General features: G+C 43.8%; 1 protein-coding gene across 1 annotated transcript in view; it reads right to left on the bottom strand.

Moving 5' to 3' along the window:
• The window catches only part of wdr18 (WD repeat domain 18), an 80,393-nt gene that overhangs the window by 56,376 nt on the left and 2,429 nt on the right, over positions 1-21,588 (bottom strand). The window contains exons 3-4 of the mRNA XM_042342792.1: positions 18,387-18,520; positions 12,106-12,247 (exon numbers count right to left, since the gene is read on the bottom strand). Coding sequence (XP_042198726.1) covers positions 12,106-12,247; positions 18,387-18,520 — 276 coding nt within the window. The remainder of the gene's footprint in view (positions 1-12,105; positions 12,248-18,386; positions 18,521-21,588) is intronic.

Here is a 21,588-nt window from a genome sequence, read left to right as displayed (position 1 = left end):
GGATTATTATTATTATTAGTTATGCCCCAGAGCTAACTGCCCCATATAAGAATGAAATTACTTCCTTGAGTGCATTACTTAAATAAGTTTTCAACTTTTAATTAAAATAAATCTGTGGTTTATTCAAAAGAACATGATTAAACTTTTTTTTCTTTAAAATTAAATGTCGTACTGGCACTGTCCTGTGCCTCCCTGTTCTTGGTGCCCATGCTGAAGTGGGCTGCTTACCCTCCTACAACATACCCAAGAGGCCACTGCTCACGTGTGAGTTAGCTATTCACTCACCCCACTCAGGGCCCACACACATATGCTACCAGGTAGTGGGTGCTGAGGAAAGACCAGGGTGATGTAATCCTACCATAGCTATCCCAGATTTAGGCTCCCCCATGCACCCACAACCTAGTTCAGCCAACTGAGCACAGATCAAGATTTGACCCAGCAATTTCCTGGCCTGTGAGAGGCATCACTATCCCATACACCAGGGGCCTCCCAACTGGCGGCCCGCAGGCCCCCAGGCAAACAGGAGACAAACACTGGGGGCTCAGGCTCCACCCAGAAATTCAACCACCCATTTCTCAAAAGCCAGTAGCTGGCCCTCAACCGCCAAAAGCTTGGTGTAGACCTGCCCTACGTCATCACTGAACACCATCAGACCTGCCCTCCTTAACTCCAATTTTAGGGTTGCACCAGCCCATGCTTACAGCTCTGGTGTGTGTGTGTGTCCAGTATCGAGTGAGTAATCTGTCCTCATTCACACTAATACTCCCTGACTCCATCCTGCTGAGTCGCTTTACCATTTCCCCTTTTTATATCACAGGTTATTTCTGAAAATGAATTCCTGTATTGATTTTCTTCCCATGCAGTAGCTCCATCATCTATATCTGTAATAACAATTACCCTTAGATGATCAGGGCTTAGACAGAGAGATGCCACTCTCCCTACCTCCATGCCTGCTCCATAAAGGTGGTGTCAGTCTGGCTCAGTCACACTCTCCCCTCTGAATCAACAAGGCTGTGGGTTCAACCCCACATCAGACCTTTGAGCTGATAGACCAGGCGATGCTCCAGTTACAGTGAGTGCTAAGGGAGTACCTCACTGTCAGAGGTGCCATCCTTCAGATGAGACATTGAACTGTGTTTTCCATCTCCCTGTTCATATCCTGTGACACTATTGAAAAAGAAGAGTTTCTCCTGGTTTCCTGGCCAACAATCTTTTAGATAAAATTGGTTATTCATTTCATGGCTGTTTGTGGGACACTTCTATGGACAAATAGAAGTTGGAGTCCTATAGCTCAGTGGTTAGAGCACTCACTTTAGTTAATCCTGTGAAGCGCTTTGGGACATCCTTCCAACATGAAAGATACTGTATTAAATACAGGATTATTATTTGTGCCCAACTCTATTATAATAATAATAGTGAATTGACTATATTTTATGGACAACAAAGCAGTCAATTGCACACAGCAGTATTCCACAAACAGTCATGGATTGAATGACCAAATTATTATTATTACTATTTATTTTTGAAGGAATTATTACCCCTGGAAAACTCTGCTCCAACAAGATGGCAAAGTAAATCAGGATCTTGGCTCTGTAATTACACGTGAAGTGGGCATGTGGTGCAAATGGCTGGGAAAGCTGTTGGAGTCCTATTAGTCACTCATCACTTTCAGGGAGCTGGATGGGAATTGATGGGATGTTGTAACTGAGTGGCAGATTACAAGAGAATCAATTTGTGCCTCTGGACTCGTTAAGTGGAAACTGGATTTAAAAAGAAACTTGCATTTGTTAAGTATTTGCTTGAGCAGGTCAGATACTTTCAACAAACACAAGAAAATGAACAAACACAGGAGTCTCTGTGGGACGTGAGGGAGCAGGGTTAGACAGAAATCATTCAGGATTCAGACTCACCAATGTTAGTGTTAAGTGGCTGCCCAGGTTGGGTACATGGACAAGAACAACCGCGTACCAAACGTGGTTGTTCTTGTCCACATCTTGTCCACGCGTGTGAGTGTTTACTGTGTCCCGTCCTCCCTGCCTGCAGGATGAACACCGGTCGTGAAGAACGAATGTGACAATTATGCAATGGGTTCTATTTATAAAATGCAGCCGGTGTTGTGGAAACCCTCCACTTGGCAGGAGTGAAGAGCATTTCAGGGGATTGCAGCTCCTGCTAGCTTCTCCTGTCCATCTTCCTTTTATCCCATAATTGCTTTGCAAAAACATTAATCACAACAAAGGAAGGGCTGGCCCGGAGCAGCAGGAGTGATTGCCACTGCAGCAGGAAAACAGCCAACTCTCAGACTCCCATCTCTCAGCTCTATCAGTCCACTATCGATTGCAGTGACTTTTTCTGTACGAACTTGCTGAGCAATTTAAACAACTTTCTTTCTCTTGGCTCAGATGATATAAATCTTCATTCAGCTTTGTGAAAATATCTGTAAGATTTCATGTTGAAATCAGACAGCAGCCACGTTTATAACTACCATTCATCTGTGTGAACTTGCGTGTGTGTGCGCGCATGCGTGTATGTGAAAGAAATACTATATAATAATAATAATCCTTGCATTTGATATAGCGCTTTTCACGTCGGGAGGACGTCCCAAAGCGCTTCACAGAACACACTGTAAAGTGAATTGACTGTATATTTGTGGGCGAACGCGGCAGCCAATTGTGCACAGCAATGTCCCACAAACAGTCATATGGATTGAAAATGACCAATTTATTATTGTTTTGTTTTGGAGGGATTATTATTAGGCTCTGTGTTAGGCTCAGATGATATAAATCTTCATTCAGCTTTGTGAAAATAAGGAAACTTGCCCAAGGTTTCGCCCTCTGCCTGGAATTGAACTCAGGTGTCTCACTTGCAAAGTGATTGCTCTAACCACTGCGCTACAGGACTCCGACTAAAGTTTATGTGGTGCAGGAACCTTCACTGATGTGATGCCTTTCACATAGCAGGGCAACTTGAACATGCTTTAACAGTGTGTGAGGCACTGAACAAGATAGAAAGAAGTGAAAACTGGATTAGTCTGACTCGGTTGGTAACACTCCCACCTCTGAGGCAGTGCTGGGGGGGAGTGTGTGGGGGCTGCATTGTTGGAGGCGACGTCCGTTGGATGAGACGTTAAATTCATGAGTCAGACATTAAAGATCCTGTGGCACTATTTGACAAGAGAAGGGATTTTTCCTGGTGTACTTGCCACCAATCCCTCAAATAAAAAAATGGGCATTCATTTCACAGCTGTTTGTGGGGCTTTTCTGTGCATAAATTGGCTGCCACATTCGCCTACAAAATACAGACACTAACTACAATTTACAGTAAATCCTGTCAAGTATTTGAGATGTATTCTCCCTGCGTGAGAAGCACTGTACAAATATAAGGATTATTATTATACAATGATTTATGAAATTAACCCTACTGAGCACCATAAATTCACACATATACAGTACAAACACACACGCACGCACACACAATCAGACGCACCCACACAGGTATTGGCATATGCTCAAGTAGATAGGTCATTCAGTACATTTCAATCGGCAGTAAATGCAGAGCACCCTTGCTAAGATGTAATATACTTGGATCAGCATTTCTTCAAACCGCTCAGGAAAAAAAAGTGGTCAATTTGTAATATCTGCAGCTCAAACCATTTTCATAATCCCTCATGCTAGAGCGGAATCTAACAGCTTATTAAATGAAATATGATCTTGTGCAGTAGTTTCTCAAGCGTTAAAACCTGGGCAAAGCGCGACGGACAAGATTCACTGTGTGCGACAACACACATTAACTGCTTTAGTCAGAGCACCCTGTGCCATCTCCTGTCTGGGAGCTCTGTGAATCTGCTTTGAAGGAAAAATTACACCTAATTTCACACCAACAAACTTTGAAGCCTTCCTATAACGCAAAATCGTTCACGGAATTCTCCATGTGGCAAACACACCCAGCTGCATCCTGTTTTCCTGACCTAAAAACATTACAATGATAACATTTGCAGATTGCAAAACAAATTCAATATCAAGGAGGTTAGTTTACATTTCTTCTCTTCCCCCACCCCAACCCTCTCCCTCAACATCGATGCACACACAGGTTTGCAGTCTTTATCGAGAAAGTTGTGTTGAATAAATAAATCCTTGCATTTGTTGTGATATATTTGGCCCATCAAACCCATTCCTCACATGCATAATTGATGATAGTCCTACCTAGCATTTCATACCGCATTTACAATGTTAAAATGTCTCAAAGTGCTTCAGAGATAATTGCTGTCACAGGTAAGTGTAGTGACTGTGTATTCCTAGACCACCCTTTGGCTTTTCTCTCTTCTCTTGAGAAAAAGTTGTGTGCGTGGGAAGATGGAAGACTTCATTGAGGAGCTCTGAATTACAAAGAGTTCAGAATATCTGGCTGCAGGTAGGTGTTAGTGCCTTACAGAAAATTCAAAAACAGGTCAGTTTCTCAATAAACACAATAAAAGGTTTATTTTAGTAAAAGGGTGACAGGCAGCAAGGATTACCAACACAGGTGGGAGAATCAAGAATTGTAAAGGTTTCCAAAAGAAAAAACTAGACCTAGAATTTAAAATCATTCAAAGAACCATAGAAATTTACATCACAGAAGAAAGCCACTCGTCTCACTGTGTCTGTACCATTCCCTCAAAAGCAAACATTTCAGCCCCATTTACCTGTCCTGTTCCCCATTTCCGCTCTTTTTAAGGTATCTTAAAAAGGTATCGGAGTCCTGTAGCTCAGTGGTTAGAGCACTCGCTTTGCAAGGCAGAGGGCGAAACCTTGGGCAAGTTTCTTACTCCACACAGAGCCTAATAATAATCCCTCCAAAAAAACAAAAACAATAATTAAATTGGTCATTTTCAATCTACAACTGTTTGTGGGACATTGCTGTGCGCAATTGGCTGCCGCGTTCGCCCACAAATATACAGTCAATTCACTTTACAGTGTGTTCTGTGAAGCGCTTTGGGACGTCCTCCCGACGTGAAAAGCGCTATATAAAATGCAAGGATTATTATTATCTGTCTAGAACCCTCTTGAATGCCAATATGTGTTTTGCCTCAACTACTGCTCCTGGGACAGCATTGCAAATCTAACCCAACAACAATAACTTGCAACACACAGGGTAGCGTCCCAGAGCACAATCACTCTGTCTGAAAACACTTCTCCTAACCTCCCCATTTACTGGTTTACTAACTATCTAAATTGATTCACTTTAGTTATTTAGTTATTCCACACCAGTGGAAATAATGTCTCCTTATTCACTCTCTCAAAATTCCTCATTATTTTAAAGACCTCGATCAACCTGCTTTGTTTCAAAGGAAAAAGTCCCAATTCCTCCAGATTCAGAGTGATTATATATGACAGATCTGTCAGAAGAATCTTTTGAGAGGATGAGCGAGTAGCTGGATGAACCAGTAGTCTACTACTGTCCTGAAACAGGAATTATGCTATATTTGGTGCATCAAATATCTCCTACATAATTGATTGGTCTGCAGCTTCCAATATCTGTCATTAAATTCCTCCACTGAAAGATATATCAAAAGTATGCACATTTTGAACTTAATTCCAAATTACAGCCTCCATAATATTCAAGTCTCTATTAGTTTCGGGATAAGGTTTGGATTCAATTGCCAATTACCAATAGTCCAAGCCATTCTCCCAAAGCTCCAGTTTGGAGCTATCACTAATGAGTGCAACAAGTACCAGGCACTATTGATCACATAATGCAAGAGGCTCAACCGTTCTTGATTAGAGCTTTGATCAATGGTCCATAAGAAAAATTAAGTGCCTCAGAGTTTTGATGTCCATTATGAATAATGCCACCAGTAGGCACATTGAGCAGTGATTTATGCAATGTTTCTCCACATCTCAGGAATAGTGGAAATCGTTATGTAGTGCTAACTCAATGGCTCAGTGGCTAGTCCTGCAGCGCTGAACCAAGCTCTGTCCAGTCACATGCCAGCAGTTAGACTGGGAGTTGGCAGCAGTTACAGATCTGCTGAAGTCTGGTTATTTAAAGGCCAACATTCCACCCCCGTTCATCCTCATCAAATGATGGCAATTTTCATTTAAGTAAATGCTTTCGCAAGTCATTCATCCAATGTAAATGACGTAGATTAACGCCCCCATTTCCTACTCCACAAGATGTTAATTATCTGAATGAGGCAGTTTAATACTATTGTTTGATAGCTGAAGGATCAGATGGTAGTAGAATGAATCCCCTCTTAGCACTGGAGGGGGCAGGCACTGGCTTCCCCCGGGGGCTCAGTTTAGTAAAAGCCAAGATCCACAGAGCTGGAAAGGCCCAGGATTTGATCGCTGGCTGGCAGCCACGTTGCACTTGCTCTACAGAATGATTTCCTACCATCCCTCCACCTCGCAGCTTTGCTTACAGCTTTCAAAACACTCTTTAAACCTCTCTTTGGCTACAACAACAACAAGATTGCATTTATAGAGTGCTAACTCACCCTCCTCTCCTCAGTCATCTCCATTTAAGTGCTTCAAGACATTTATTTTCCGTTAAAAGTGCTACATAAAGGAAAGATATGTGTCTGTACTGATTTAGCTAAACTCTGTTGCGGTAGTGGGGCTACAATTGTTTTCCTCGGGAGGGGGAAGTGAGGGAGTTTTGAAGCTTACCTTCAAAGCCCTCCATAGTCTTGCTCCCCCCACCTCTCCGATCTCCTAACGCATATCAGCCTGTCTGCTCCCTCTACTCAGCAGACACCGGCTGCTTCAGGTCCCCCACACTTCCCGTCCCACGACTGGAGGTCAGGCATTCAGCATCTTTGCCCCCACACTCTGGAACTCTATCCTGCAATCCCCGCCTCACCCCCTCTCTTGTCTCCCTCCTTCAAGTCCCATCTGAAGACCTTCCTCTTCAACTGTGCCTTCAGCCACCCTCCCACTCCCTCCCACCCACCCTGCCCTCCACCCCTCCTGACCCCAACTCGGGTCCAAAAAAACCCTGACTGTCCAGGACCCTGGGACATCTTTCCAACATGATGTGTAATTTGTTGTTGTTGTTCTAGCACATCTGGGTTGAGCCAACTCACAGAAACAGACTTGTTCACTGCCTGAGATCAGGTCATTCATTATTCTGACATTAATGTTTGGCAAAGCAAATTAGTAGACCCTGGTGGAATACTAAATGCAACATACCGGTAGATTGTCCCATTATTATAACATTTTTCTAAAGGAATGTGAAATTTGTACTGTGAAAGATTTAATAGAATTTTTTTTAAAGGTGACTTTCCTCTTTCCATAGCATCGGCCAGTGATGTATTTCTTGGCTCGGGCAACCTCCTGACTGGCTACTGAGGGGAGGTGAGGGGAAGGGAGTGGAGGGGAGGTGAGCAGAGTAGGTAAGGGGAGGGGAGCGGAGGGGAGGTGAACCGAGAGTAGGTAGGGGAGGAGGTGAGGGGAGGGGAGGGGAGGGAGGGGAGGGGAGCAGAGGCAGCTATCCCTCACAGCAGCCAATCTGCACGGATGATAATCAGTCCAATTTTTTTAAATCTTGTCCCTATTGTCATATGCCTCTTCTCCTGGTGTGCGCCTCATTCCAGGATGCGGGGGCTGCACAGCTCACAGAGTTTCTCGTACACTCCTCTTGTCCACCTCTCACCCTGCCCGTCCGTGCCCATGTTACACAGAGGTCATCCCCTGAGCAAACCACATCGCTACAGTAGCTTACAACTACCAGGAACTGAAAAGATCTACTGAGTAGTAGGAACATCCTTTATTTTGCATTGCTGCCCTGGATAGAGCAGGTGAGGGGGCTGGGGTGGTGGGGGCAGCGGCTTGGCGGTCAGTCCTGGTTCCTGCTTGTGATTGCTATCTGACGCTCAACACTGGAGTGCAGGCACGAGTGGGAATATCTGACAGGACATGTCCCATGGCCAAGGAGCTGGCACTTACTCTCAGGTAGAAATCTCGTTTGGATGAGGTCCCAGAGGGTGACCGGTGTTCCCGAGTAGAAGCCAGAGTAAAAAAAAAATCATACTTTAGGCACAAACTGAGCAACGAGGAGCTAAATCTGATTTATTAAAGTGAACTGTCACCAACGGTCAGTCAGCAAGGAAAGCAAATTTTACAATCATAGAATCACAGAATATTACAGCACAGAAGGAGGCCATTCGTCCCATTGTGACTCCGTTGACTCTTTGAAAGAACTACCCAATCAGTCCCACACCCCTACTTTTTCCCCATACTCCTGTGGTAAAACAGGCTGAACCACAGGCAGAATAGACCAGCATCATAGAATCATAGAATATTACAGCATAGAAGGAGGCCATCATGCCTGTGCCGGTTCTTTGGAAGAGCTGTCAACTAGTCCCTCTCCCCCCACTCTTTCCCCATATCCTTGCCAATTTTTCCTTTTCAAGTACCTATCCAATTCCCTTTAGAGAATTGTTATTGAATCTGCTCCCACCAACTTTTCAGGCCGTGCATTCCAGACCATAACAACTCTCTGCGTAAAACATTTCTCCTCATCCCCCTCCCTCGGTTCCTTTGCCAACTATCTTGAATCTATGTCAAAATCATCAGTGTTTTTAAAAAAAATTAGCGTTCAATTACTTTTCTAATTTACTCCCCATTGTCAGATGAATGTGCTCCTGCTCTGGCCTCCTCTTTCTGGGGTGTGGGCGCAGTGAGCGGCAGAGGGTCTCACAGCCAAGCCTGATCTCCTCCCACCCAGCTGACCTATGCACGTAACTAGAGTGGGTGCCGTATAGAGTCCAAGCCATGTACCACAACTGGGTCTTTTTACAATCATAGAATAATAGATTGGGTGAGGGAGGGGAAGACTCTAGACTATGAGACCAGCAAACTCAATATGGATGGCTATCCTTGATCCTATCAGTTGCTTGATAAAAGTTAGTTGACTTGCTGACTGAAGTGTGGCTTATTGATCTTCACTGCAGTAATGTTCGCTGCAGGTCTCAATTATTGTGGGGATTGTGCAGCTCCACATCGCTCCCCTCAGCACCGAGTGGGCTGAGGAGCACTGAAATGTTAAACAGGTTAAAACTGCAGTGACCTTTAACATGCAGCAAAAGTGATGTGCCTCTATCTCTCTCTCTCTGTAGTACTGTCTCTCTCTCTCTCTCACTCACAGTCTCTCTCTCTGTAGAACTGTCTCTCTCTCTCTCGCTCACTCCCTCTCTCTCTGTAGTACTATCTCTCTCTCTCTCTCGCTCACTCCCTCTCTCTCTCTCTCTATGGGACCGCTGCATTTACTCAAACAGCAGATCACAGCTTCAGCAAACCGGATCCACTGTCTCGGGAAAGTTTACCAGAGCAGCACAGGGGGACACAGGCCCTTTACAACAGCGTAGAAGCATCTACAACAATAACATGACTAGATTACTATCACCCTGTCCGAACCTCCCCAAACAGTGGCTGTGTGCCAGTGTGTGCTGTGAGGCTGTGCTCTGATTCTTTATATTTGTCGAGTTCTGCTCCATGGCTTCAGCAGCAGAAATCGTGTGGTTACATTACTACAAAGCCTGGTGACGTACACAATGTGTATGTTATTCCCTGGATTAGCTTCTGACAGTGTTGCAATAAATTATTTTAACAGTAATTTACTGTTGGGGAACGAGACTTGCCATTTTTAAGGTTTTTGCCTAAATTAATTTTCCACTTGTCAAAATCGATAATTTAATTTTTCGCCAATGGAAATGACGTGTAAAAAGGAATAAAAATAACCTTGGATGTGTACGAGGAGCTAGAAACACAGGGGCCGGAGGCAAGAGTTTATAGTTTAGGACACAACATGTCACGAGACTGCGTGAAGGTAAACTGAATGACCTTGGTCTTCTTTATGTTCTTATAAACCAGAAAAAAGCCGCAAAGGCTCCAACTCAATGGAAAATAGAAAGAATGACAAAACTCCTATTTGCACAATTTTTCGCTACATTCCGCTCCCAAGGTGGAGCAGAGAAGGTTGAGAGGGGACCTGATACTGGTGTACAAAATTTGAGGGGTTTTGACAGGGTAAATGACAGGGAGAAGCTATTCCCACTGGTAAGGGAGTCAGTGTTTAGGGGACAGTGTTATAAGGCTGTCACAAAAATAAGAGAGCTTTATTTGCCTCCACACAGAGAGTTGCTGGGATGTAGAATGCCCGGCCAAGTAAGGTGGGAGAGGCAGAGTTTATTGTGGGTTATGGATTTCACAAGGCCTAACTGGAGTCCCAGAGAGATCCTGTCAAATATTCTCCTGAGAAAATAGTATCTTAGGACACAGTATACAGTTTGAAACACAACATGTCAAGCAACTGCCAAGATGGTGGAAGGCGAACGAGGTGAACCTTGGTCTTTTATCACCCAGCAAATTCTCATGTTCTAAAAATGTGCACAACTGGCACTAACTTTACTGGCTCAATTTTTCACTTAGAAAATAAACCTTACAATATTAATATTTAGCAACTGCAAGCTTTCCGATTGATTATAGAATTGTTCATCAATATCATACTTTGGCAAAGATACAAATATGGTATTTTCACTCCCCTTTTCAGACATCACCACAGCAACCAACCTCCGTCCCCTCATCCCTGCTTCCACACACGGCACCTCCCACCATCTCTACCCAGCCCCATGCCGGGCCTCACCACCACCCTACATTGGTTCTAAAATTCTAAATATTTGTTCTAATTTCTATTTATATTTTCTGGTCCCGCTCGTTTTGAAATCAAAGTTTGCCATTAACATTGCAACAATATTTCATGAACTTTGCTTAAGCTCCCCTCTACACCAGTCTTCCTACACTGTAAAACTTAAACTACTCTGATCTTCTTTGTAGCTCATCTTGCAGTTCAGCTAAGAGTTATTAATGATCAAAGGTCAGTGCTCTGGGTTGTGGCATTAGCTGAATGTTTTATGAGATTACTGCCTTATATCAAGGATTCTGGGTATAAACTCAGTGAGTGGGAAGGAGGATTTTCAATACAATCTAAACATCTTTTCAGGTAACGGATCTGATTACTTGATACTACTATTGAAATCTGGATCTCAGGCGGAAGAATTCTGATTTCACAGACAAAAAGTGCCAGTTTATTCAAGTGAAGGATGTGACCCAATAAGAGCTGGTAAACCTAACTGAGAAAAGCGTTTGAAGAATTTAATAATAATAATCCTTGCATTGACATAACATTGATCCTTGCAGCCTGTGAAGGGAGGAGTTCTGGAAGATCATCCAGAACTCTGTAGTCCATGTCCTCTCCCGCACTAGGCTCCGTGACACTATAACCAACTCCACTGGCTCCCCATCACACAGAGGATACAGTTCAAGATTATGGTCCTCACCTTCAAAGCCCTCCACGGTCTTGTTCCCACCGACCTCTGCCACCTCCTAAACCCTTACCATCCCGTTTGCTCCCTCCGCTCAGCGGGTTCCAGCCTGCTTCTCGTCCCCCACCTCGCTCGCCCCACTGTTGGCGGACAGGCCTTCCGCCACTCTGCCCCCACCCTCTGGAACTCCATCCCACAGTCCTTCCGTCCCGCACCCCCCCCCCCTTGCCACTTTCAAGACCCCTCTCTAGACCCTCCTCTTCGACCATGCTTTTGATCTCCCTGCTTCTCCCCCTGCCCACCACCCTCCCGACCCCGATTCCCAGCTGCTCGGGTATACAAATGTCATTTTGTTGTTGTTGTCCTGGAGATGTCTCAAAGCGTTTCGCAGGATACACTGTAAAATGAATTGACTGTATGCTTTGTGGGTGAAATGCAGCAGCCAATTGCGCACAGCAGCGTTCCACAAACAGTCATGGGTTGAGTGACCAAATTATTTTTGTTTTTTTTGAGGGATTATTATCACCGGAAATGCGATTCGCCAATCGACTAACAATCGGGTTCCTACTTACTGCTGGGTAAACAGAGGTGTGGGGAGTAAGGAAACTTGTCTCTCACTTGCGAGGTAAGTGCTATAGGACTCCACAGTGTAAAAACATCAGTGAAAGAAGCAGAAGCTGGCAATAATAAAACTGGACAAAGTGGGGATGAATATTTCCACGATTCTGTATAAGAATTTTTCATGATTATTATTTTGTAAATTGAATCCAGTAAAAAATCGACTTGAAAGACAATGAACGTACCTTGACGGTCTGATCGAGGGAAGCTGTCGCCACTCGAGCCAGTGGCCCCCCAATGCCACAGTGTATGTCCGTCACCGGCAGTGTGTGGCGAGTCCAGACATGACGGGGCTCAGGCGTCCGAACAAAGTCAACCTGCAGAACACTAAGAGGAGGGACCATTTCACCAACAGGTCACACACAACAACTTGCATTTATAAAGCAGCCTCATAACCTCGGAGCTCACACACCAAATAGCAGCAACAAGCACTGGAATGGGGCAGAGGGATTGTTAAACCCAGTCTATTAAATGTTAAGCAGACGCAAGAAATATAGATTTGGATTTTAGATATCTTGGCTTGTTTCTGGATGTTAGCACAGTCACTGTGGGGGATCTCAGCCCTGCGTTTTTACAAACTGAGTGGAACCTTTCCCACTGACATCACCAGGCCACTCCATATTCTTCACATAATAATAATTATAATAATCCTTGCATTTAATACAGAGCCCCATCACTTCGAGACGTCTCAAAGCGCTTTACAGAATATACTGTAAAGTGAATTGACTCTGTATTTTGTGGGTGAAACGGCATATCAAATCAAAGGTTGTGGATATTGGGAAAAGATCAAATGCTTTAGGTAATAATCCTTGCATTCGATACAGCGCCTACTTATATCAATTTATCTCAAAGTGCTTCACAGAGAACTACTGTGGAGTGCAGTGACTGCGTATTAATCTGCCCCCAGCAAGGTCCCACAAATGTCTTGTGGGACCTTGCTAAGGGCAAATTAATGTGACCAGGTCACTGGAAGAAACTTTCTTTTCTTTCCCAACATAGACACAGGATATTTAACATCCTCCAGGACAGGCTTAGAGCTCCTCCAGTTTCAATGTATGAGCTTTCCCAGAAATAAAGATTCCTGGTTAACTCACTGTCTAGGGTGACACTCCAATACAGTGCTGGGGGGGGGCTGCATTTTCGGAGGTGCCATCCTTCGGATGAGACGTTAAACCAAGGTCCCGTCTGGCTGTTCAGGTGGATGTTAAAGATGGCAATATTCGAAAAGAGAAGGGAGTTTCTGCCGGTATCGTGGCCAACAATCCCCCAAATAAAATTGCTCACTCACTGGCACAAATTGGCTGCTGCATTTCCCAAAGTAGACACTACAGTTCACAGCAAAATCCTGTGAAGGGCTTTGAGACATCCTCCTCACGGAAAGGCGCTGTATCAATAGTGAGTATTACCATTTATCACCAAATTTTACCTTTATGAAGCAGTTGTACACATAAATTGGTCATTTTCAATCTACGACTGTTTGTGGGACATTGCTGTGCGCAATTGGCTGCCACGTTCGCCCACAAATATACAGTCAATTCACTTTACAGTCTATTCTGTGAAGCGCTTTGGGACGTCCTCCCGACGTGAAAAGCGCTATATCAAATGCAAGGATTATTATTATTATTATTATTATTATAGAATCCGAATGTTACCACACACAAGATAATTAGTCCACTGTGCTGGTGCTCAGGAGCCTGTATTCTGCCCTAATAACCCACCCATAATAACTTTTAATATTAATTTTCTTCAAGTGTTTATCCAGTTCCTCTTGAGGTGGGATTAAAAGTAGCCTAAATGGTCAGGTGTTCACATTCTAATAAAACTCCACGGGGAAAAGAAATCTAACTTTCTTTCCATGATAATCCGCAGTTCATGCCCTTTCATTACCACTCAATTAATGGAAAAAGTCTTCACATTTACCCTGTTATGCGTCTTGATTCAGTCAGGCTACATAAATCACAGTTGCCAACAAGATCAGTGGAATGTAAAGTGTAGGGATTAACAGTCAGTTTCTCAGTTGTAATATTTGCAATAATATGAAAGAGGGATTCTGAACGTCCCATAAAATCCAGCTTTCTTCTTTCATTCCCACAGGGGCTACCTTCAAAATCAACTCCAACATATTTTGTGCAAAGAGTAATTGGTTTAAACGTAATCTACATCAGATCAAAGACCCTGTTTGATCCTTCTCTGACTCTGATGCTGAGCCCATCTCCAGCTTTTAGCTTCTAGATCTGCTCAATGCTCAAATTCTAGGACAAATTCAACAGCACAGCAACAATACCCATAGTCAGGAACTAGAGGGCATTCAAGGGCAGCACACCTGCATCACATTAAAATGGTAGTACAAGAACAACTTGCATTCATACAGCGCCCTTCATGTGGGGTAGTGCCTTGTGGAGTCCTGTAGCTCAGTGGTTAGAGCACTCGCTTTGCAAGTGAGAGACCTGAGTTCAATTCCTTGGGCAAGTTTCCTTACTCCACACAGAGCCTAATAATAATCCCTCCAAAACAAAACAATAATAAATTGGTCATTTTCAATCTACGACTGTTTGTGGGACATTGCTGTGCGCAATTGGCTGCCGCGTTCGCCCACAAATATACAGTCAATTCACTTTACAGTGTGTTCTGTGAAGTGCTTTGGGACGTCCTCCCGACGTGAAAAGCGCTATATCAAAATGCAAGGATTATTATTATTATTATTATGCTTGTAGAGAAATTTACACAATTACTTCAGAAAATTAGCTTAAAAGCAATGAATATATGCCATAGGAGGAAGTGTTCAGCCTATTGCGTCAGTGTTAATAACTTCACTACCTAACTGTTTATCGTCCTCACTTTCAAAGCTCCCACAGCCTTGCTCCTCTTTAACTCTGTGACCTGCTAATCCCATATACCAACCACTTCGCTCAGTGGACTCTGGGCTCCTCCACCCTTCCTGATCTCAACCCCTAGCTAAGATATAAATCCTTCACCATCCAGCACCTTGGGACATCCTCCTGACATGAAAGGCACTATACAAATGTAATTTGTTGTTGTTATCTACCTAATAAGCCCCTGCTCAGTTTCTGACTAAAGATGGCACTATTCAAAAAGAAAAGGGAGTTTCTCTCGATATCATGGCCATCAACCCAGATAAAATAAGCCATTGTTGTTTGTGGGACATTGCTGTGCGCCAATTGATTTGCTAAAACGTCAATCCACTTGACAGCATATCCTGTGAAGCTCTTTGGGATATCCTCCTGACTTGAAAGGTGTTAAATCGAATTAAGGATGATTATTATATACTTCAATCACAGCCCACCGCTCTACTCTCATACTCAGTTTATATTCTCCTATTTTAAAAACACATCCAGTCCTCTGATGTTGTTATGCAATCGGTGATGGAGACAAATGGGGAGTTGGAATGAGCTGTAAAGTTGAAGAGTGACGTGAATCCAGGCCTTCAGCTTTCAGCCAACCGACCCGTGGGCCTGGCTTTGTTACAGCACGTCCCTGTCGAACATAAACTCTTTAATAGGGAAGACAGCAGCACAAACTGCACGCAGACAATTCCACCAGCAGATTCAGAAAAATCCAAATACAGTACGCTAACCTCCTGGCTGGCCAGATTAATTGGGGGGGGTGGGGGAGAAGCCAGAATTTTCCGGCTAAGTGCGATTACAATTCCAGTACCGGCATTTACCAGCTTTTTTCCCAGCGCCTTAGGACGTCCACCCGACATGAGAGGCGCTATGCAAATGTAATTTTGTATTGTATTTTGTATCCTTTCATGCCGAAAAAAGATAGCCAATAAACTCCCTTCTGCTCCTGGGATTCACACGGAGTAAAGTCGCAATCCCTTACCACTGAAGGCCAGCAGAGAGTTGGGAGGTGGAATTTAAACTCAATAGAAATAATGGCATTGATCTTTCAGGATCTAACAAGATAATATATAACAATATAATAAACATGGAAAATGGAGATTTGAGGCTCCCATGATATTTCAGTGAGTAAAGACGTTGCCTGAAACACCATCTATCTCTGTTGTATATATTTTGAGAGGGAGAGGAAGGACTGAGTGAGAATGACAGAAAGTGGCTGAAGTGAGAGCCTCAGAGAAAGACTGATGAAATAGACACAGAGAGTATTCTGTGTGAAGGACAACACAAAAAGAAACAACCCACATAGATACAAGACAGGCACACAGAGGGGCAATGACGGGAAGAGGAGAGAAAGGCAGAAACAGACACAGAGACTCACAAAGCATAATTTTATTTGTTTGGATCAACCATGTGTCTGACGCATGCTTAAGAAAGTATCCAAACCAGAGTTCTATGTATCTCACCTACACATGGAATTTCTTGTGTAGTGGATGTGTCCCTCCAGGGAAAGAGTGTGATTTCTCTCCCTGGAAGGACACATTACCTCATTTCGGAGAGTTTTAGTCGCAAGCTGGCAAAGCCTTTGGAACCCCAGAGGGTCTGTTGGGGTAACTGTTAGAGTCTAACCAGCTTAAACCACATAGATCGTCACTGCCAGGCAAGCTTCACGGCTGCTTGTCCAGCTAGGACCACCTTACCTGTTAGGACTTTGGTTTGCAGAGTTAACAAGGCTGAATTGGAAGAGCCCCTATCCCCAGTGACCGGTCTGCCTTTCCAGGTCCTACCGATCACCTAGGCTGGGCTGGCATCAGCAGTGCCTTGGAATACTGCAGACCGGCCTGACATTAGGAACTGGACAAGAGACCATCACAGAGGGTGGACGTGATTCCAACATTCCTTGGGCAAGCAGATCACCTTAGAGTCAGTTCAGCTCCAAGCAGACCCTGCTTACCTCCCCCGAAGGATGACAACAACAACAAATTACCACAATCTTCCTGCCCACAGCTCAGACACACATCAATTTCCATTCAGCTCCAGCATTGAAGGTGCGGAGCTTGAGCTTCTAGCCTCAGAGTTTCCTTATGAGCTACCTGATAGACATCTGCCTTCAGTGAGGTGGGGGGACCTTTACAGGGCAGCTTGTGTCATGCCATCCACCTGATGTTCCCAAGGTCCAAGGCCAATGCCAGATGGCTTACTCGGCACCGACTGTTCAATCCACATCTTCATGGGAGGGACTTTGGCAAACAGGCGTGCCTGCTTTGAAGCCAATGCTTCTTCTAGGGTTCTCAGGGACAGGTCAGTGAAGGCCAGACCCCTCCCTCCCTGGAGCAGTTTTCCAAGTTTACCACAAATCCACCTCCCTGCTCTATGCTGGATTTCGCAAATGGACCTGAGAAATCCTTTCCACTGTATTCCCTGAAGTTCAGAATCATAATAAAGAACAGTTTGGACCTAGGTCTTAAATGCCCAGCTTGACCTGCCTTGAGACCCTGCTGTCTTTGATGAGATGAGAACCAAGGTCCTCAGCACTATAGGCTTCCTGCATGTGGCAGCCTGGCTCAGGTGCTAATGCTTTTGCTTCTGATTCAGAAGGTTTGGACTTTGAGCTCATGTTCTAAGCAAACACCCCATTGCATCAATAGGGGAGTGTTGTATTGTGCCAAGAGATGCCATCCTACGGATAACACATTAAACCAGGGTACCATCTACCTGCTCAGATGGATGCTAAACAATCCATGGCACAACAACAATGACAAATTGCATTTATATAGCGCCTTCCATGTTGGACGCATATTCCAAGGTACTGGACAATCAAGGGTTTGCACTATTGAAAAATAGAGGGAATGGAGTTTTTCTCTCCCAATGATATGGCCAACAATCCCTAAAATAAAATTGGTTATTAACTTCACAGCTGTTTGGGGTTGTCATGTTTTCCAACAAAACACACAGTCACTGCACTCCTGTGAATCTTGTAGTGTTTTGATACATCTTCCCAACATGAAGGCGTTGTATCAAATGTAAGGATTATTATTATCACTCCGCCCCCCACTTCACCAGGTGAATCTCCTGCTCCTTCATGCCCATCCAAAGAATGGGGTGCTTTACCAGTTACATCACACAGAACAAAAGGTTGGGCTGAACTGAACATCTCACTCATGCATATAATGTGCTGTATTAGGAAGGGGTGGGAGCAAGTGAAACAAGTAAGGGTTGTTAGCTCTTGCTCACTATCAAGTAACAAGTCTTCCCCACCTATGTTAACATGTGTGGGTGTGTGTTGGTGGACAATTGTGGAGCTACACGCCAGCATAGGTCAGTGCCATCAGCAAAATCACTCCTGTGTGTAATCCAGTCAGAAACAATTCAGATTATAACAACAAAATTCCTTGCATTTGATGTAGCACCTTATCACGCTTTCGAGAAGTCTCAAAGTGCTTCACAGAATATACTGTAAATTGACTGTATATTTTGTGGGTGAAACGCAGCAGCCAATTGCGCACAGCATTGTCCCACAAACAGCTGCAAATTGAGCAACCAAGTTATTTGAGACATCCAAATGGTATAAAAGTATACAAATTTGAATCAGTTTACATACACACCTGTAAAGGTTCCACACCAGAACCAGGTTATCTTTCCCTCCCGACACAAAGTGACTGCTGTCATCGGTGAAGCGAAGGCAGGTCAGGTCCTGGTAATGTCTGTGAAGTACAATCAGCAGGTTCCCACTACAAACCTGTAGAGAAATAACAAACATTGGTGTCTTTCCCATCTCCCTTTCCACTGACAGACGTTTTATTTTGAACCCCAAAGCCTTGGTCAATGGCTGTGGTAAACCCAAAGCTCTTATTTATTCATAAGATCAGGAGTTAATAAACTGAGAGAAAAGCTGAAAATAAATAATAATAATCCTTGCATTTGCGATAGAGTCTTATCATGTCGGAAGGATGTCTCAAAGCACTTCACAGGTTTTACTGTAAAGTGGATTGACTGTCTATTAGTAGGCAAATGCAGCAGCCAGCTTGCACACACCAATGTCCAACAAACAGCTGAGAAATGAGTGACCAATGTTATTTTTGCGGGATTGTTGGCCAGGACACTGGGTGAGAGAAACTCCCTTCTCTTCTTAATAGTCCCATGGGATCTTTAAATCCACCTGAACAGGCAGCCGGGAGCTCAGTTTAACGTCTCATCCAAAGGACAGCATCTCCGACAATGCAACATACCTCCAGCACTGCACTGGAGCACCAGCTTAGTCTACGTGAGATCAAGTCCTGACATGACATTTGTACCCACAACCTCCTACCCCAGAGGCAAAAGTGTTACCACTGAGCCAGGCTGACATACAAGCTGACAAAATAAACAGCAAGTACATCAACCTCATCGAGGACTAGGCTGAAATTATATGGTAATTTCCCTGCAAGAGGGATGGGGAGTTATCTCCATTTGTGTAACCTGCTTTTCGAGGCATTCTGGGTTAAAAAGAATGGGTCCCAGAGCCTTGGGACGTCCTCCCGATGTGAAAGGTGCTATACAAATGTAATCTTGTTATTGTTGTTAAAAAGCACCCGTATTTTTTCCTCTTGCACTTTGACCTCCAACCCGATGCCAAGAATTTAAATCTAAGTGGATTGGTTCCACTTGACAGCTGATAAAAGGGCAGTTTCACCTACACACATTATTATAGTCACAAAATAATTAGCAAAGGGTTTCTGTTTCAAGCTTTGCATGTGTACAGCTTGCCACCTAATGGCCAGTCCAAAACATCACAGCAGCTCACAATTCTATTTGTGAGCTCTCCGGCACCTCCTACCTCTCCGATCTCCTCACACCCAATCCACCACCCTGCGCCTCCGCTTGACTGGCACCGGCAACCTGCTCATACCTTGCACCCTCCGCCCCACCATCGGAGATCGCGCTTTCAGCCACTACACCCTAAAACTCTGGAACACTCTCCTGCAATCCCTTCGCCTTGCCCCCTCTCCCCCCTTTTTCAAGTCCCGCCTGAAAACCTTCCTCTTCGATCGTGCTTATGGCCACCTCCACCCCCCTCACCCCGGCTCAGAGTCAGGCTCCACAACTGTTAAGCGTTCTGAGACTCTACTCTGAGTGGAAGGCGTTACATAAATGCAAATTGTTGTTATTTGTTTTCCCAACCACTCTTTGCAGATTCTTAATAATTTCATTATAGTAATAAATAATAAATAATCTTGCCATTTGGTATAATAACTTATCACATTGTCGAGACATCTGAAAACACATCACAGGATATACAATCAACGTAAAATAGCTGTTTGTATATTCTAGACGAACACAGACCCAGCACAGCAGTGTCGCACAAACAGCCATGAAGTGACCAACTAATTTTATTCGGGGGGATTGTTGGCCAAGGGAAACTCCCTTCTCTCTCTGAATAGTGCCATGGGATCTTTAACGTCCCCCTGGACAGGCAGACAGTTTAACGTCTCATTCAAAGGACAGCACCTCTGACAACGCAGCACACTCACAGTATTACAATGGAGCATCAGTCCTGACTGTGGGTTTCAAGTCTGACACCGCAGATGAAAGTATGTTTACCACAACATCATTCCAATTAATTCCAATATGGGGTTACATCCAAGCATTTTATCGTTTTATCGGAATAGCCTCAAACCCCCACCCTCAATCGGCTTCTCTCAACCTCACTGAACCAGTGCATCTGGTCGATCCTCAGCTTTCGTTTCTCTCTTACATTCTGTCTCTGGCCAAGACTGCTTTCCTTCACTCCTGCCCCAATAGCAAGCCAAAATAGTAGGGTAATCCTGCCACTGTATAAATCATTGGTGAGAACGTACTTAGAGACTGTGTACAGATCTGGTCACCGCAGTACAATATAATAATAATAATAATGCTTGTATTTGATATTAATTAATTAATTAAGTGGGTGAAACACGGCAGCAATTGCACACAGCAGTGTCCCACAAACAATCATGGATTGAGTGAACAAATTATTATTGTTGTTTTTTTTCTTGAGAGATTATTATCAGGCGTGATAATAAAAACAATAATACAATTGTATATTACACATGTGATAATACAAAAAACATATAGGTGAAACCAAGAGGATACAGAGGGGAGAAACCAGAATGATTGAGGAAATGGAGGGACTGGACTATGAGGAGACTCATAATAAATTGGCCTTGTACACGAAGGAAAAGTGAAGATTAAGAGGCGACATGATTACTGTCTTTAAGATTCTAAAGGGGCTAAACAATATAGATCATGACAGTCTGTTTCAACTTGTCCAGAATAGCAAAAACAGAGAACACGGCCTGCGATTGAAGGGGGGTAAATTCAGAACAAATCTAAGCACACTATTTCAGTGAGAGAATGGTGAACCTGTGGAACAGGCTCCCCAGGGAGACGGTTAAAGCAGGAAGTATTGATTCCTTCAAACACAGATTAGATTGTTTTATGTTAGGAAACAGAACTATCTAAGACATCAGTTTTTGGGACATCCTCCCAACATGAAAGGCGCTATATAAATGTAATTTTGTTGTTGTTTTGCAGGAGATAACATTATGGGATACAGTACATAGGTAGTTTAGGACATATGTGCACATGACAGCCAGGAAGGTGGAAGGCAAACTAGATGGACCTTGATCTTCTTTTTCACCTAACATCTTATGTTCAATGGTCCCATTCTAACACTAAATTAAACCCTTATATTAAATTAACCCTTATTAAACCATGAAGTCGTTGTTACCTCCCACCTCTTGATCTCTCTAACTACTCTATAAACTAACTTACCAAACTCCACCACCA

This window comes from Callorhinchus milii, unplaced genomic scaffold (assembly GCF_018977255.1).
Source record: "Callorhinchus milii isolate IMCB2004 unplaced genomic scaffold, IMCB_Cmil_1.0 Scaffold21, whole genome shotgun sequence".
Lineage (NCBI taxonomy): Eukaryota > Metazoa > Chordata > Chondrichthyes > Chimaeriformes > Callorhinchidae > Callorhinchus > Callorhinchus milii.
The sequence above is the reverse complement of the archived record's forward strand: the minus strand, read 5'-3'. Positions and strand labels throughout refer to the sequence as shown.